This window comes from Sus scrofa, chromosome 5 (genome assembly GCF_054392235.1).
Source record: "Sus scrofa isolate SSC_HxYL_T2T_F1_AM1 chromosome 5, Sscrofa_HxYL_maternal_Yorkshire_Landrace_v2.0, whole genome shotgun sequence".
Lineage (NCBI taxonomy): Eukaryota > Metazoa > Chordata > Mammalia > Artiodactyla > Suidae > Sus > Sus scrofa.
Window position 1 is genome coordinate 15,651,818 of NC_139387.1, and position 17,056 is coordinate 15,668,873.

General features: G+C 48.3%; 1 protein-coding gene across 5 annotated transcripts in view; it reads right to left on the reverse strand.

The window, feature by feature from the left end:
* Positions 1 to 3,534: 3,534 nt before the first annotated feature.
* RFX4 (regulatory factor X4) overlaps positions 3,535 to 17,056 on the reverse strand; it is a 168,505-nt gene continuing 154,983 nt past the window's right edge. For 4 of the 5 annotated variants that reach the window (XM_021091569.2, XM_021091568.2, XM_084955469.1 and 1 more), the window contains exons 16-18: positions 14,920 to 15,082; positions 13,195 to 13,333; positions 3,535 to 5,140 (exon numbers count right to left, since the gene is read on the reverse strand). In XM_021091569.2, coding sequence (XP_020947228.1) covers positions 4,868 to 5,140; positions 13,195 to 13,333; positions 14,920 to 15,082 — 575 coding nt within the window. In that variant the 3' untranslated portion in view covers positions 3,535 to 4,867. Of the gene's footprint in view, positions 5,611 to 13,194; positions 13,334 to 14,919; positions 15,083 to 17,056 lie in introns of all 5 variants that reach the window. The other variant, XM_084955470.1, reaches the window with a different exon arrangement.

Consider the following 17,056-nt stretch of genomic DNA (forward strand, 5'->3'; position numbering starts at 1 on the left):
TTGGGCCTACGTCTTCCGTCCCACCTACACCAGTAGCAGCAAAATATGGGGGTGAGAAGGCTGGGGGGGTGGGGAGGCGAGGTGCAGGAGGGGGAATGGGGGAAGAGCTTCAGGGAGGAGGCTGATGAAGCACAAAAGGTTCTGACCTCCTTGGAAGAAGAGGAAACCACAAGGGCTGGCTTAGCTTGGGAGGCTGCCAAGGAACTGAAGCAGAGAAGGTCCAGGTTAGGAGGGCAGGCGGCAAAGTGCTAGGGAGGTGGGCTGGGCTGGAGGGCAAACAAGAGTACAGTCAGGGGAGGACTTGTCAGCTGGGGGAGAGACTGTAAAACTGTGGATTATCGGCATCTGCCACCCTTCTCCACTCTGGACCGACTGGAACCCTGTGAAAAAGAAACTTGGGATGTACATCAGGGAAGAGCAGTCCCTGGATCTGAGAACTTCAAGGTGGAAGGGTCATGCCTCTCAACCTTGGCTGCATATCAGAGCTACCTGAGGAGCTTAAAAGAATACTGATAACCCCATCATATTCCAGGTCAAGTGTTGAAGTGTGTGGGTGCCACCTATCAGTATTTTTACAGAGTTGACAGAGTAACTGTTATGAGCAGCCAGAGTTGAGAACTGCTGAGGTCCAAGCCTACTTACAGCAGGAATGTTCCTTCTCCAACATCTTTGGTGGAACCAAGAGTTAATTTCAATTTTATCTCACTTTGAAGTCAATACATATATCCATCTTTTTCTTTTCTTTTTTTCTTCTTTTTCTGTCTTTTTGCCTTTTTCTAGGGCCGCACCCACGGCACATGGAGGTTCCCAGGCTAGGGGTCCAATCAGAGCTGTAGCCGCCGGTCTACGCCAGAGCCACGGCAATGCCAGATCCAAGCCGCGTCTGCGACCTACACCACGGCTCACGGCAACACTGGATCCTTAACCCACTGAGCGAGGCCAGGGATCGAACCTGCAACCTCATGGTTCCTAGTCGGATACGTTAACCACTGAGCCACGACAGAAACTCCGATCCATCTTTTTCTTTTAAGCGTCTAGTGACGATGATTTGCACACTTCAAATGACTAAATCTGACCTCTGTGCCTCGGGAGACCTACAGCTGCCCCTCCCCACGCCCTTTCCCCTGTGTAAAGGGATTGTTGAGATGATCCCCTTTCCAGGATTTAATTTTTTGAAAAACACTTCTGATTCTTCCTTTAAGAGCTATGAGAAGCTGCAACAAATAGCCTGCTGCTTTTTGCTCTTTCCTTCTCCAGCTTCACTTCAGACACTTGGATTGATGTCACTTTAAAGCAAACAGGCAAATCTGGAGGGAGGGGGAAATAGCAGCAAACTCCTATCCCCAGCCCAGTGGCGGAAGAGAGAGGAGGGCTGGATCTGATGAGGGGGTGTTGTTTGCTGATGGTGGAGCAGGTACATGGGCTCAGCTTATGGGCATGAACCTCAGGGCCATTTCTTTAGCACCAGCTGGTGGAGCCATCGCCTTCTGTCTCGTGGCTGCCACCCTGAATCAGTGCCCAGCTGCCAGTCTGTTCTTTGTTTTCCCTAAGCCCTCCACCCTCCTCACCCAGATCTGCCGGCCCTGGTCCATCAGCACACAGACTATAATGCGGGATGTCATAGTCATATAGCCCGCCTGCTCGAGGTCCAGAGTGGGGAGATGACCCCTCCAAGGTCACATGGCGGCAAAGCCAAGGCTCCCTTTCAGTTCTCTTTCCATGATTTCAGCCTCTCTCCCCAGTGAGGTTGGATGGCAGACATTTCTGATTGGCCTGTAACTGGGCTGCAGTCGCTGAGGGGCCACAGATCCCCTTTCTTTCCAGACCTGGGCTACACTAGAGGCCTGACAAGGACACAGCAGGACGGATGCTGAGGACGCCACAGGCCCCCGACGTGGGTGAGCCATCCTGGCCGCTGTTCATGACTTCAGCCAGTTTCAAGCTGGCAGAGTCCTTTTCAGAAAGAGTCCTAAAGAGGGGAGTGTCCCTTTATTGCCAAGACTCCTCTGGTTCTCCCTCTGACAAGCGGCTGGCCCTCCTCCCAGCTGCCAACCTTGCCCATTCCCATTCTGGTGACAGGCTAGGAACCAGCAGAGGGAGAGAAGGTGCAGTTGAGTCCTGAGCTCATGGCAGCTGTTGTCCTGACCTAGTCAGATCCCCTTCTGTTCTCAAGTGGAAGCTTTAACAATTGGGAACACAGGCAGTATGTTCGGCTCTCAAGAGACGGGTACCTTGTGCTCGAGAGAGAACACCCTGGGGCCACTTGCCCTCATCTAACACTGCCTTCTTCCTACAGTGTTTTGGCTGTGCTGTGACAAGGAGGCACACATTCCTTTGCAAAGTTCTTGGAGCAACTACTATATTCTCTGGGATACAGGCCCTTGCTGATTGTGACGATTTTTGCATAAATACCTGTGCATTTAAAGAGCTACTGGTTGCTACTTGTACACGGACATGGTTTATTATGTGCTGCTGCTACCTGGCTAGAGAATTTGGCAAGTGCTTAATTTTTTGTGCTTAGTAGCACAAACCCTTTCATATATGGAGCACAAGCTTTGGGTTGCAAGAGAGCAATAGGTCTGGTTATTCTCAGGCTTATTTTCAGTGACTAAATATGAAATTTCCTTCTTCTCCTCCTTTATTTTCCTCATATAAGCCAACTAATGGACCTTGGCCGAAAGATCAAACTAATTTACCATCAGAGGGTGAAACCCAACATCTGCTCTCTTTTGGTAGACGAGCATAGCTAATTTTTTTTTTTTTCAAAAGGGGATGCTATGTAAAATGTATAATTTTAATCCTAAAATCATTTTCAGGTATAAGAATGTTATGTAATAGCAAGTAAGAGCTTGGCTTTAAAAATAAATCTTTCAAAATGCAAATTGAGTTGTCAAATGCTCGTGCCTTTTAGTTAAAATAGTCACTACTGCCATTTGTGGAACTCTGTGACTCTGAATTTCTCCTAGATCTTAGACTTTTAACACTTGGGCAAAACATTTAATCGTTTTTGCCTCTATATCTTCACTTCCAACCCTAGAATCAAAATGCAGTTCTGGAAAAGAATTTGTTGATACTTATTAAGTGTTTAGTAATGTTACTGTTCTGTTCCAGAAGCTTATTAGCATTTAAAGCACTGCACTTGAAATATCTTTACACCCGGTGATCAGTAAAGCATAGCGAACTAAGTACCAGGGTAACTCTTAATGATGCTGGTATTGAAGAGTAATATTCCCTTTAAGAGCTGAAAGGCTCCTGCCCTTTGCTGACACTCACCATCATGCAAACGTAAGGTAAATCTTTGTATATAGATAGCACTGGTTCGCTACAGTCAGGCTGTAGGTACATCATTGTTTAAGGCCTACAGGTGTGGCCATCCAAATGTTAATGATGACAACTGGATAAGCACAACTATACAACTATGCAACCACCTAGTTTCGTTTTGCCTACTCGTACCCTAAGTACTGAGAATGTCATTTATCTTACACACACACACACACGTCATATCAAATGCAGAATGAAAATGAAGAACGCAGGTCATTTCAATGCTTTTTATTTGAGTGTGAAACCATTCATATCTTGCACAACTGTACAGATAAAACTATTTCCATTTTAGCTGTAGACATGATTATCACACTAAAGTGGTGTGATCAAAGATTTTATTTACAGAACAATTGCTAAAACATCCGATGTCATATTTCCATTTATTTCTTACCCATAGGGTAATAGGTCCACCATAATTTCTTGGTGTTTTTATAATACAGAAAGAAAACCTATGTTAAATCTCTAACAAACCTCACAAATTGCTACAAATCCGACAGAAAAATGCCTACGAAAAAAATTTTCCAAAAGTACAATACATTTTTTATTTCCACACATACACAGTATAGTATAGGCTCAAAGGCACAGCTTTGAATTTTTTTTTTCTATCAAAGTGTCGGAAATTATTATAGTTTATGAAGGAACCATGAAAGTCATTCTCACACTTGGTGCTTGGTAAGTTAAAAGTTTGGCCCATTCGGTTTCACAAAGTTAATACAGCAGAGCTGAGTATGATACTCAATGCCATAAATCCACATTCTCAGAGAACTTTAAAAACCCCTCTCTTGCCTTTTGCTGACACTACCCATTGTGCAAACTTAGGACAAATACTTGCATGTAGAAGAACCGGTCCCCTACAACCCTCAGTCAACTTAAGGCATACAGAACAGGCCTCGTCCTTCCCTCTCAACAGTGCTTACATTCCAGGACCATGCAGGGACTGTGACAGACATGAATGAGGGTACTGGGAATCTCGAGGTTCCAGACACCTCCCTTTAGCCCTGGAGCTCCAGGAAGCCCTGGTGACACCACCAGAAAGAAGGGGTACTTGGGACATATCTGAGGGCTGTTCTTTGTACAGTCAGATGACAGACAGGTGGAAAGGCGGATGCTCTTGGTAAATTATGTGCCCATCCAAGAACACAAACCAGATTCTGTCTCCAGTAGCCATCCTTTAAGACTACAGAGCTTTTGTCAACAGGAAAATAAGTAGTTTACTGGGAGTAGTTGCCAACATAACGCAAAGTCATGGAATAGAGGGAAGAGGCACAGGTCAGCCTGCCCAAGATAGTGCTTTATCCAAACAGTCAAGTCTGGCTTGGCTACGGGAACCCAGTCTGAACTGACTTTTAGTGAGTCCCATTTCTGAACTAAAGTTTACGCATCCCACACTGAACCCCAGCCTCATGGTCATTAGGAAAATGGATGCCTAGGAATAGTCTGGGAGTTATGATGTATAGAGATAAAGTCTTCTGGGGGGTGGGTATGGGGCTTATTATTATTATTAATAATTATTATTAATATTAAATATGGATTCCTATGAAAGCAGTCATTTAGCCCATCCTGTGGAGGCCTCTCCGTTGATGTAAGCAAAGCCAGGAAAGTGTTGCATGTGCTCATACTCAGAATTCCTGCGCGTGGTCAGGGGTGTGTACATGTCACTAGAGTTTCCATACCTCGTGGAATGCACAGATGGGCTTGTGTAGCACGTGTTGGCTGTGGGCACCTCTGGCCATCGGGGGGTGACTGGGGTAGGATGCAGTCTGGGAGTACTGCTCATCAAACAAGGTTCCATCCGGGAAGTAGGGCTATTAAAAGGGTACTTGTTGAGGGGAAAAGAAATTCCACAAAGTTAAAATTAGCCTGAATTTACACATACACAGAATCAGTCATGCTCACAATTTACATTAAACTTCTTAAGATGCTATTAATGAAAGTCGATGGGAAGTCAGCAATGAAATGCTGAAAGACCGACTCTTGGTCTAGGAAGTATCCAAGAGGAGACATGCAAAGGATTTCACAGGCAGAGCTGGGCTGATGTTTGCTCGACCAGTAACATGGAGTTTGTGCTCTTAATCTTGTGGGAAGTCAAACCCAGAAGAAGGAATAACCGCAGTGGGAATACAGGAACGTGTGTGTGTGCACACGCGCACGCGTGTGTGTGCACATGTGTGCACGAGTAACAGCATGTCCAGATAGATAAGAATGTATGGATGGATGGTTTTGAACTTGATCATATTATCATTTATGGAGATGTGATAGGTCCCACTCCATAAACCCGAGAGAACAATACTGCCAAGAAAAACACAATGACATCATTAAAAATAGCATTTTACAGTTGAATGCAATTATGAACTGCAGCCTAAAAGCAGGCTTTTGAAGAGGAAGCAAGTCAACAGCTTCAAAGGTTATTATTAGTGCCTATCATTTAGAGAACATCTCTCTTTTTGGTTCACAGTCACCGAAGTCCTGGAAGACACATCAGCAGGAAATGGTAAATTACTGGGCTTGGTGTGATTGTGGAAGAAGGAGTCAAGATAAGCCACCTGGGAGGGGAGGTGGGGAAGCTTTGTGCAGGTCAGAAAAACAGGTGTTAGGAGCTACAGGAAGAGGGGACACGGTTCTAGAAAGAATTAGGAATAAGAGGCGTGCCCCTGAAGTGCAGCTTCTTATACATTCTTTTCCGTTTCCAAGACAGCTATGCAAATAAGCCGCTTTTAGTACAATCCGAGGGGAGGAAGGGGAGGAGCTCTGGGCTCCCTCTGAGAGCTCCCTCTTTGCAGACCAGTCAACACAAAGATTTCCTTGCTGTGCTCAAGGCCACCCCAACATGAGCAGGATGGCAAGGGCAGTGAGCAGGGAAAAGAGTCTACGTGTGAATGTATGAATTCTTCTGCTCCCCATCTGTCTTCCCTGACAGTTGGAGAGTGGAACCCGGAGGGATTAGGTGGGAGGCTGCCTCCTGTGAGGGAGGGAGATGGCAGAAGCCTAGACAGCCAGGAGAAGGGGTTATGACAACAATGGCTGCTCCCTGGAGTCAAGGGGGCTAAAGAACTGTTCTGCCTCTTTGAGCGGGAGCCCGAGGAAAAGCGGGGGAAGGCTGTTAGGCCTAAAGCATGCAAAGAGATACAGCTATTCACAGGTCAAGAAAGAGGGCTCCAACTTCCAACAGCAAGGGGTCTGTCCTACACAGGACAGACAGCATGTCTTAATAGAGCAAAGGGCAGCCACGGATGGTCAAAAGAACAGGTAGGGAAGAGAGGAAAGGGCATCGGTGGCATCTGAACTCGGGGGTGAAGATGCCAAGGGCTGTTGCCAAGGAGACTATGGACAGCATGCAGAGGCTTTTTATAACCCCAACCAACTGGCTGTGTGCATGGCAGCCATGGTGGACCCTCAGGCCTGAGCACTGGGATTCTAGCCCAGGACCCACTCTAATTCCCAAAGAGACCATAACAAGATTGGGCCCTGCCCAAGGACAAGATCCCAGGTGGTAAGCAGATGATATTAAGAAATACTATTTCCAAATCGTCTTTAACTTTCTCAAAGCTTCTGCTTCCCCCTCTGATATCTCTCAAGGAAGCTCCCTAAGATGCATGTACCCTCACTGGTGGTGCTCTCCCTGGCACACAGGTCCCGCCTCTAGTCCCCTGTCATGCCAGGCTGGCTCCCACCTGTCCCCTTGGCCTAGAACACTTCTTTACCACCCCCACCTCCAAGCTCCATCCAGGCCTGCCTCTTCAGCATTCTTCAGGACCTCAGCTCAGATGTCACCTCGGCAGAGAGACTCTTCTGGACATCTCATCTCGCCAAGCTAAGTGCACCACCCTCCACTCTCAGGTCAGGATCTTAGTACCCCTGCTGCTTTGCTGTCTCCTTCCACTGGCTTATATTCCTGAGCTCCTGGTGGGGCTTGATCGTGTTCTCCACCACATTTCCAGCATCTGGGAAGATGCCTGGCACCTAGCAGGTGCTACATAACTACTTGGGGAGTGAACGCTAGCATGTTACCTCTGGAAAGAACCCATGTTGTACAGGTGACAAAAGTGGGATCCACAAAGTGAGGTGCCACGTAGCAAGCAGCTGCCACAAAAGCCCAGTCCTAAGGTGGCACCTTCCCCCACATCAATCTGACCGGCCCAAGCGAGACACGACCCACCTCAACTGAACTGCACAAAATTCGGGGAGGAAAACACTCCTTTTTTGGAACTCAGCCCGTTAAGCTTGGATCTCTGTCACTCTTCCTTTGAGCTCCGTCCTCCCCTACAGACCACAGGGTCTTACGACTGACCAGGCCTCAGGTGACGCCTTGGCTTGGATAGGTAAAATGGCAGTGTGGACTTGGGGCTCCCTTCCCACCGAGTCCAAGAGAGTGTGGCTTTTGTGCCTAATCAAGGATCCTAGATGCAGCTGTGCCCAGGGGTTGTGTCACAGACTCAAAAGAGTAATTGCCTGGAAATGAGACTGGCTCAAAATATCTCCAATGTGACAATAAAATTCTGTTACCACGGAATCCGGCCTGGAAAATTCTGTCCTGTTAGGTCAGCTAATTGCAAATGAGTCAGTGACTCGTTTTCCCCGTGGTGAAGAGACCATTGAAAGAAGAGAGGCTGCAGTGCCTGCCGCCTCGGTCTGGCGATGAACGCCACCAATGAAGCTTCTATGTAGTCCGGGGGGAGCACCCGCCTCACCTTTCACACTTTACATCCGGTTTCACGCGGGGTCCTCGAGCATGCTGGGCACAAACCCCGGGGTCCAGAGACCTCTGCCCGGAATAAAGGCGCTTTTTGTTAAGGGCCCCTAACCGGAAGTTAGCCTTTTCTAGGTCAGATCCCACCCTGTTGCGACTGATGTTAAGGTGGAGTTGAGTCGCTAGTCCCCACCCTGTGAGTGGTGTGTGTGTGTGGGGGGGGGGGGGGTGCCCATGGGCACGTGTGTGCCCGTGTGCACAAGCGGGCAAGGGTTCTGCCAGGTGGCATGGCATGAGTCCGTCTTGGCCGAGACTGACCCGGGGCCTCCAGGGGACCATATTCGGAAGTTCTATTTTGAGAAGTGACTCCTCACACCCAGGGCTGACTTTCCTGCTCATGGGGAGGGAAGAATGAGCCCTTTATCCCAGACCCTTACCAAACGGGCTGCTACTTGAGCAGCCTGTCGGGAGCACAAACTGTTTTCCTATAAAAGGCGGCTCTTACTACCCGAAATTCTGTCCGTGGGCACCCCCACCCAGGACATAGCTCCCACAAATCTTTACCAGACGGTCCATATCTGCTGAGCTTTTAGGGCCAGGATTGAGTTCCTACATGTGCAACACTTAGGACTTCACTATAGCAAGTTCTCAAAGTATGGTAGCTCTTACTAGTATTCTTTTTCTTCAAGTCATAGGATCATTTGCCCACTCATGATAGGAAGAACCTTAGTGACTGACCATTTGGTCCTACCTCTCATTTTACAGATGAGGGAATTGAGGTCAAGAGAGGGGAAGTGATTTACTTGAGGTCACACAGCAACTTAAGGACCAGAGTAAGGATCCACTCATTCATTCATTCACTCAATGACGAGTATTTACTGAGGACCCACCAAGGGTCAGGTATGTTCTGGGCCCTGGGACTATAACAATCGGGAAAAAAGGACCTGGTCCCTGCCTTCACAGAGTTAGTATAGTGAGGGAGACAGATATTAATTCTATAATTACAAAAAAATGTAGCAACTATGATATTATGGATAATGATAATAATATAAACTATGAGCCAGGCCCTGTCCTAGACTTGATTAACTCACTCAACCCTCACCACCACCCTAGGAAACAGGTCCTAGAATTATCCTCATTTTTCAGATGAAGAGATTGAGGTGCAGAGCTAATCAGAGGCAGAACTGAGATTTGAACTTAGGCAGCCTGGCTGTACAGTCAGAGATTTTTAGATCACTATGGTAGACTGTGTTTATCCTCTTGGCTCTAGAGGCTTTCCCAAAGTGGAGCACCCACTGGCCCTGGGCTGGTCCACGGGAGATGCCTTGAGTGCCATGTGACTGGCTGGCAAGGCTGGGCTTTGGCCATACTGATGAGAAATGAGGAATAACTTTCTGGCCCACTCTAAGTGTCTTTCTAGCCATTTTGCTTCAGCTGATCAAGTGGCTTTTGAGTTCAAGGGCCCAGTTCACATTTATAGCTGCTGACAAGGCAGAGTGTCCTGTGGCCATACATTTGGTCTGGTTTGTTTTCTCTTTCTGCTCGGGCAGGAGAGTGGGGAACTGGGAGAGCGGCAGCTGATACCATCTCTTGTTCGCTTACTTTGTTTGATGCGGACAAGTGCAGCATAGTGGCAAGAAGGGTGTTTTTCTGAAATCATTCAAACCTTACCCTATGCAACTTCATTCATCTGGACTCACTACTTCAGGAATTATGAGAATTCAGGCAGGGCAGAGGTTAACCTTTGTAGTACCCACAAAGAACGCATGTCATGTACAAATGAGTAGTTATAAACAAGGGCACAGAATGCCCTATTTCAAAAAGCAAATGACTTCACATTATTTTGAATATATAAATGCTGAGATGTCTGTGACTACTGAACTTCAGAGAGGTGCTTTATCAGTTTTTTAAGGCAAGCCTGGTAGGCGTTTATTTGCAAAAGTTAGTTTCTTGGGCTGATGACCAATCACATTCTTTAACCATGATTTTTCTTCAATTCAGACTAATCTTTTCCCCACTGAGTCTGATATAAGAAAGCATGATATTTGACCCTTGGGATTGGAACAGCTCGACCTCTGCTCCAGAAAGCTAAAACAAATTAGCCCTGCAGTGGATATTCCTCTATGTGCTCAGCCTTGAACCAAAGTGTTCAAGGAAAGAAATACAGTATCTCAGGTATGCGATTCTTCTCTCTGCGAACTTGAAACTTATTAAGAAGAGCTGCAGTAACCTCTCACATTTACCTCCTGCCCTCTGAAACACACACCGTGTAGTGTTCACTGCCCCTGCCCAGGGTGGGGACTCAGGGAACTGGCCTTTGCACCTGCTTTGTCCCTTATGGCATGCACGACCCAGGGCAGATTCCTCCTGAGATTTTCCTCATCTTTAAAAACTGCAGAAAATGCCTTCTTCCTGAGGTTGCTCTGAGAATTAAGTGAGCCTATAGATCTGAAAGTGCCTGAAACATTGCTTGATGCAGAAATGTTCATGAAAAGTCAAACAATGGATTCATTGTCTTTAAATAGTACCTTCCCCAGGAGACGCGCTGACCTAACCCACCTCCCTGGGCAGAGATGTGATGTAACTAATGTCTCCCCTCCCCACTTTACAAATGGAGGCGAAGGCATTAACCATCCAGTGCAGAGCGTGAGGGTGTGCAGGGGTCCGGGGGGTGACAGGACCTTGTCTAAGAGCCACAGGGCACGGTGGTCAAGAGGCCTGCGGGACCCTACGGCCTTCCCACACCTAGTCTGGGTTCAGAGGGCTCCTCCACGGGCATTCACTGAGTCCTCAGCCCTTGGATTAGGACCAGGGATTAAGCGACAGTGCTCCAGCTGGGGCCTGCTGGGATTTCCAGAGAGGATGCTGCAGACCTGTCTTTGATTACCAGGAACCGCACGGGCCTTTAGGAACACTTGGCTTCATTTTATGGCAAAGGCTTTAAAAATAACACCCTGGAAAAACCAGCTCCAGAAATTTCAGAAGGAGGTCGAAGGAGGGAAGAAAGAGGGAAGATAATGCTGGGAGCTGTGGCTTGGGATTTCAGCCTCCTGTCTCCTACTGGAGCAGAAGTTCTCCCAAAGTGGGCATGCTTCCGTGTCCTTCTCCCCACATTCTCAGAGGCTAAAGCAGTGTTGGCCTCATAGCGGGCACTCAACAGTCATTGCGGAATGAAGGAATGAATGAATGGGCTGCTTAGACGGTGGCTGCAGCTCTAAGTCATTTAGGGCATCACCGTGAGGAGCAGACTCTGCTCCCAAGAGAAGCAGGACCTATGGAGGGGCATCCCTGTGTGACGCACTTGGAGAGCCATAATGAATGCCCTAGGGGATGATTTAGAGGAATCAACTTCTTGGCTTGTCTGGGGATTATACCAGAGCTCCCCTTGGTACTGCCGATGGAAATCAAAACAGATGCCTGTTTGCCCCCAGTGCCTGTGTATTGTGGATACACTGCTCGGTCCCTTCCCTCAGAGGCAAGTCTGCACTGACAGCTGATGTCATGCAGCCTCCATCCCAGCTCCTGACCTGCCGCCTCTGTTGTAGATGCCTGCAAATACTCCATGGCAGCGTTCCCTGCTTTCCCGGCCCCCTCTCCGCTTTGTCGTCCTGCCTGTGGGACGTAGCTCTCATCTAGTCTACCCAAACCTACCTCAGCTCCTGCCTGGCTGCACACCACAGCTGCTTAGGCTGACCCACCCTCTGTCCACCCCTCTGTTCAGGAAGCACGGAATGCCTTCATGTGGGAGGTGACATGGGCTGGTGTTTAAGTGTCTGGGTAGCTGGGGTCACACTGGGTTCAAGTCCTCAGGCAAGTTACTCTCACTTCCCTTCTGCAAGGGTTACCATGTGGATGTGGAACGTGCTCAGCACCATGCTTGGTACAAGCCAGCATGCAGTAAAAGTTAGCTGTTGTTTTTGTTGGGTGTGCCATGTCCTGTGACCCAGGGATGTCACATTTAATGTCTGCCTTCAAGGAGCTTTGGGGGTCTCCTGCAGGTGGCAGGAAAGGAGGCAATGAGACATAAACCAATAGAGGCAGGCCCAGCAGAATGGTACCTAAAACGGTCCTGGAGGAAGGGCGAGGGCGGTGTCCAGAAGTGCCGCCCAGGCAGAGGGATGCTTGGCCTGACCACAAGCAGAAGAGGTGGGGGAAGAGAACCCCAGCTCAAGGAGAGGACCTGGGAGAACCCCACGTGGGCTGGCATAGCCGGGGCAAAAGTGGGGGTGTGGCTGGTAGGCCAGCAAGGCAAGTAGAGCCCAGACCGTAATGAGTCTTGAGAGACATGCTGAGGAATTAAACCTGAGTATGACAGCGACGACATGCAAAAGAGGAAGAGTGTTACGGCCAGCTGGGTTTTTTTTGCTGAAGCTTTCTCTAGCTATAGTACTGGGGATGAAACAGAGACGAGGCAAGTTTAGCGACACAGAAACGGAAGGGTAGGCTTTTGTCATCATCTGGGTTGGATAAAGACCTGATCTAAGGCAAGAACAGTGAAGGTGCTGAGACGCTGGGGAACTGGATGGCATTGGTGCCCAGCTGTGTTGGGGGCCAGTGCACAGGAGTGTCTGAGACAAGCAGAGGGCCCAGCACTGGTGTGACAGGAGTGGCCACAACTGCCATTCACCAAGGCCACAGAAGAGCAGTTTGGTTTGTTAGACAGTGAAGAGCCAAGGGCGATGTGAGGCCTGAGAATGATCTGACAAGGGTTCGTTTCAGGAGGATTCTTCTGGTAAGATTTTGTGTGGGGGCCTGACTAAAAGGAACAGACGTGAAACCGAGAGACCAGGTAGGATGATGCTGAGGTGACAGTCCTGACAGGACTCAATGACGGTCTGTCTGCACCAGGAGGGGCGAGGGCAGAGGAGACAAAAGGTCCGGTCTGAGAGTGGCTGCCGGAGAAAAGGTGACAGACATGGCGGCTGACTGGTTCCAGGGAGCGAGGTCAAAGGGGAGACAGAACTAAAAACACGTGGTTGGTACCCGAGAACGTGAAAGCAAGGAGGGGTGAACACTGGCTGAGCACCCAGCGTGGGAGCCACTGGAGGGGAGAGATGGCCCCTCTCCTTGGAGGCCCACGGGCTGTGCACACAGTATGCAGAAGGTGCTTACTAGTTGTGTTAAACTGGCTGGTTCTGGCACCAGGCACACCAAGGCCTGGGCAGGCAAACAGGGCGGCGACTCACCTGTGCAGAGCTCCTGTGATAAGGAGAGTAGTGGAGCGGTCCCGAGATGGCTGTGTCGTGCGGGAGGGCCGGGTACTGGCTCTGCATCGGGGGAGGATGCTGGTTGCCATAGCTCCCATAGTTATAGCTTCCCGTGTATCTACAACGCATTAAGCACATTGGATGTGGTGAGTAATAGCAGGGAGAACACATCAGTTTGACACCTTGAAAAAAATCAACCTCCTCTATCTACTTCTTTTGCCTTTTAGTTCTTTTTCTTTTCTCCCCCATTTTGCTTCTTTTTGTTTCTTCTACCATCTCCGCTCTGCAGCTTTGTTGTGGTAGTTTTACGCTCCCAGGTGGATTTTCCTTCTCTCCCTGGCACGCGCACAGGGAGTGAAGGCCAGCCCCCGAGCAAAACATCATTAGTGACATAAACCTCTCCCCCTGGTGTGGCGAAAAGCCCCAGGTCAGAGCCTGCAGTCAAAGAGGGAAAAAAGAAGGGACACTTTGGGACTTATGTTTTTGTGTTGTTGGGGCCTCTGCTTCCCCGTCTGGGGAAGGATGTGGTGTGTTTCCATGAGCTCTCTCCTGCGGGGACACCTCGGCCAACCAGGCATCAGGGTCCAGTTCTAAGCTTGGCTCCACCACTTCCTGAGCTGTGGGACCTTGGGCTACGCACATCCTTGTTTCTCACATCTGTGAAAGTGCCGCACGTGGTTATTCTGGGGATCATATACGTGAGGACACTTGATAAAACAGAAAGTCAGGAGGAAACATAGCCTCTGACCACTAGCCTCCTGGAGAACGGCAAAGATGCTGACACCTGACCACGTGGATGTCTCATCGGCCGTTTCTGCAGAATTGGAAGCTCTCTGGAGCAATCTCAAAGTCAATTTTAAATGCGTGGAAAAATACTCTTAAGAGCCCCCCCCCGGCCCCCCAACAAAATCATGGCTGCCCTACTGACTGGTCGGGAACACCTGAACCCATGGAATTAACTTGAACTGCACCAACAGCCAGGCCTCCGAGCAGACAGGACGGAGTGATCCTCCTCCACGTCCCCACAGCTGGTCTGTTGGAACCTGGCTCGGGAGGCTCACAACACCCGCACGGGAGAGTCTCGCCTTCCTGAGAAAAAGGGCCCTTTTTAACACATACATGTTTTTCAGATCACTGCATATTCGACACCGAACAAGGAGTGTCTTCTAATAAAGAGAGTGCAGGATGGCAAAAAGCGGTCTACGACTCAGGTCACCCTTTTAAATGGGTTTGTGCTTTATTCTTCACGGTAACATCACTACACAAATTGGGAGACAAAATATGGGCAAAACAAATGATTTATCTGTCCGGGGTCCAAAGCACCACTGGATCCCGCAGGGATTCCCTGAACCCCATTAGTAACCTCCAGGGCCCTCCAGCCTCAGGTGGGGGAGCCCTCCCCTGATGGAGTCAGAAAGCACTGGGACGTACCATGCAGCTGTATTTTGTGAGGCTCCAGCGTGCACAGAGAGCCAGTCGGGGGAGCTGCTGAAAAGGAGTTTTCACGCTGTGGGGGACTGGACTTGATTTATCAAGCAGGGTCACCCATGCCTACCTCACCTGTGAGACCGTCTTATGGGATGTGGGGCTGGGCACCCTGAGACCTCAACAAAGGCGCATCCTTCCTGTCCTCTGAGAAGACCCCTGCTGAAGAAACCCTGGCCTTTCAAACTTAAAAGGCAACGTCCCGGGAAAGTCACCTACCCGTGCTCCTCTCTGTGGGGGTAAACTGGGATCCTGTGTGTGACCGAGGAGGAAGGCACATGCGTACTCCTCATACAGGGCAGCTGCTGGGAGTTTTCAGCTGGGGACCCTGCTGCCGTTGTCACCGTGTAGGTTAGAGACCATGTGTATGACTGCATCGCTCCTGCAGAGACAGATGAAGATGCGTCAGGCACCCCCCTGTTTTTCCTTAGGCTGCTAATGCCTTCCCATTGCTCTTCAGCTGAAAGCGCAAACCTTTACAAAGCATGGGGCTTGGCTCCTACTGGCCTCATCAGAAGCCCCCCTCTCCTCACTGCCCTTGAACAATCGGATCCAACCACAGTAGCTTTCTTTCATTTATCTCAGGGTGCCATGATTCCCAGCACCACAGGGCCTTTGCACTTGTGGTTTCTGCTGCCTGGAACCCTCAGGCTTCCCTTAGTACTTAGTCATTCTTCATATTTCAGTTCAAAGAGGCTGTCTTAACCCTAGGCTAAGTCAGATCTCATACTGCATGGTGGTGCCTACTACAATTTATAATCTTAACACCCATTAATGAATCGATTTAATTAATGTCTAATCCACCCACCAGACTATAAGCTCTATGAGGGTAGGGCCCACCACTGGTAGGCCAAAGATTTTCAATAAAAACTTTAAAAGGAAGAAGAGAGAAAGGAAAAATGGGAAGAAAGAGAAAGAGGGATGTAATGAAAGAGGGACAAATGAAAGCTCAGGGTGATACAGCTGAGACAGGCGCCCCAAATAACCTCTCAACACTCAACTCAACAGGTGTTAAGGAGCCAGCAAATTGCTTTAAGCAAACATAAGTAGATTACTGGGCTCTGCCTGCCCAGGTCTTTTTGAAGATTATTAGACAGTGACCTTAACGGTGACCTATTCTATATGTAGTATTAATTCCATTAATTTGCTTTTTAATTGGATACCTTGAAGGTGCTAGGGACTGGGAAAGACACTGACAATATTTAAAACCCTCGAGAGGCTTAAGAACTTTATGAGATCGTTAGGACAAAATGTAGTAATTTAAGAAATCACTAATAGTGATAAGAAAAACTTATCAACTTAATTGCTTGATACGTTTTAGAATGTTGATATAATAGAAAGAATTAAACCTGTTTTAAAAGGTAGTGGGACTAGGATTCAGCACCTCTTTGCAGGCACAGGGGAGGCTGAAGAACCGGTTAAGGGAGGTGAAGTAAAAAAGAAAACTTTGGTCCTTCAATCGTTTCCTTTGTGCAGCAGACCATTTTCATCTTGAAACTCTTCTGGGAGGATAAAGGAAAGGTTTTCATTTTAAAACGTTAGTCCACTCCATCCCAAGGACTTTGCAAACAACCCACGGGTAGCTGCACTAACACAGAGCAGGAGAAGGAAGCAGAGGGTTGGTGGGTCAGCACTGTGCCAGTTACATGACAGCGAGGACACCCTGAAAGGTGTGTGAGAATGGCATCCTGTTTTAAAGACGTTCGTTTACTATTCAAAGAACTCTGTATCGAACCCTGCAGTAAACTGGAGAATCTTTTAGAATGCAAATACTGTCTTTTTTTTTTTTTAATGAAGTGACAAAGATTCGAGAGCATGAAAAGAGACACTATTTATTGAGCGTCTCATATAGGCCAGATACTGTGCTAAGTGCTTCACAGACACCCTTTAAGGAAATATTACCCCCAGTTCACAGATGAGGAAACCAGGAGCTAAATCTACGATAGTTTAAGGGAGCACATAATATGGAAGATTCAAAAAGATAATATTAAAATAAAGTAGGAGTGATAAAAGAAATGAAAACAAAATTGGAGTGAAAAGTGCAATTTGGAATGAGGCAAAACATATACCCTAGAGGTCCAGATGCTTCCCATAGGCGGGCCTTAAACTTGACTCAGAGCTTTCCAGGAGCCAACACTCAAAGGGACACCTGACAAGTTAGGAGCCATATGCTAGTGAGTTGCAGGAGTAGATGGTCTTTGGAATTAAGATCAAACAGGAATTTCTTTCAGATGCACCCTCCTAAAGAGGCACCAGAAAACCATTTAGCAGTGTCCTCAACAGCACCCACAGGGTGGACCCTGTGTCTTGGATCTGAGGACTGTTCCTTTTCTTAGCACTGACTCCAGAAGAGTAG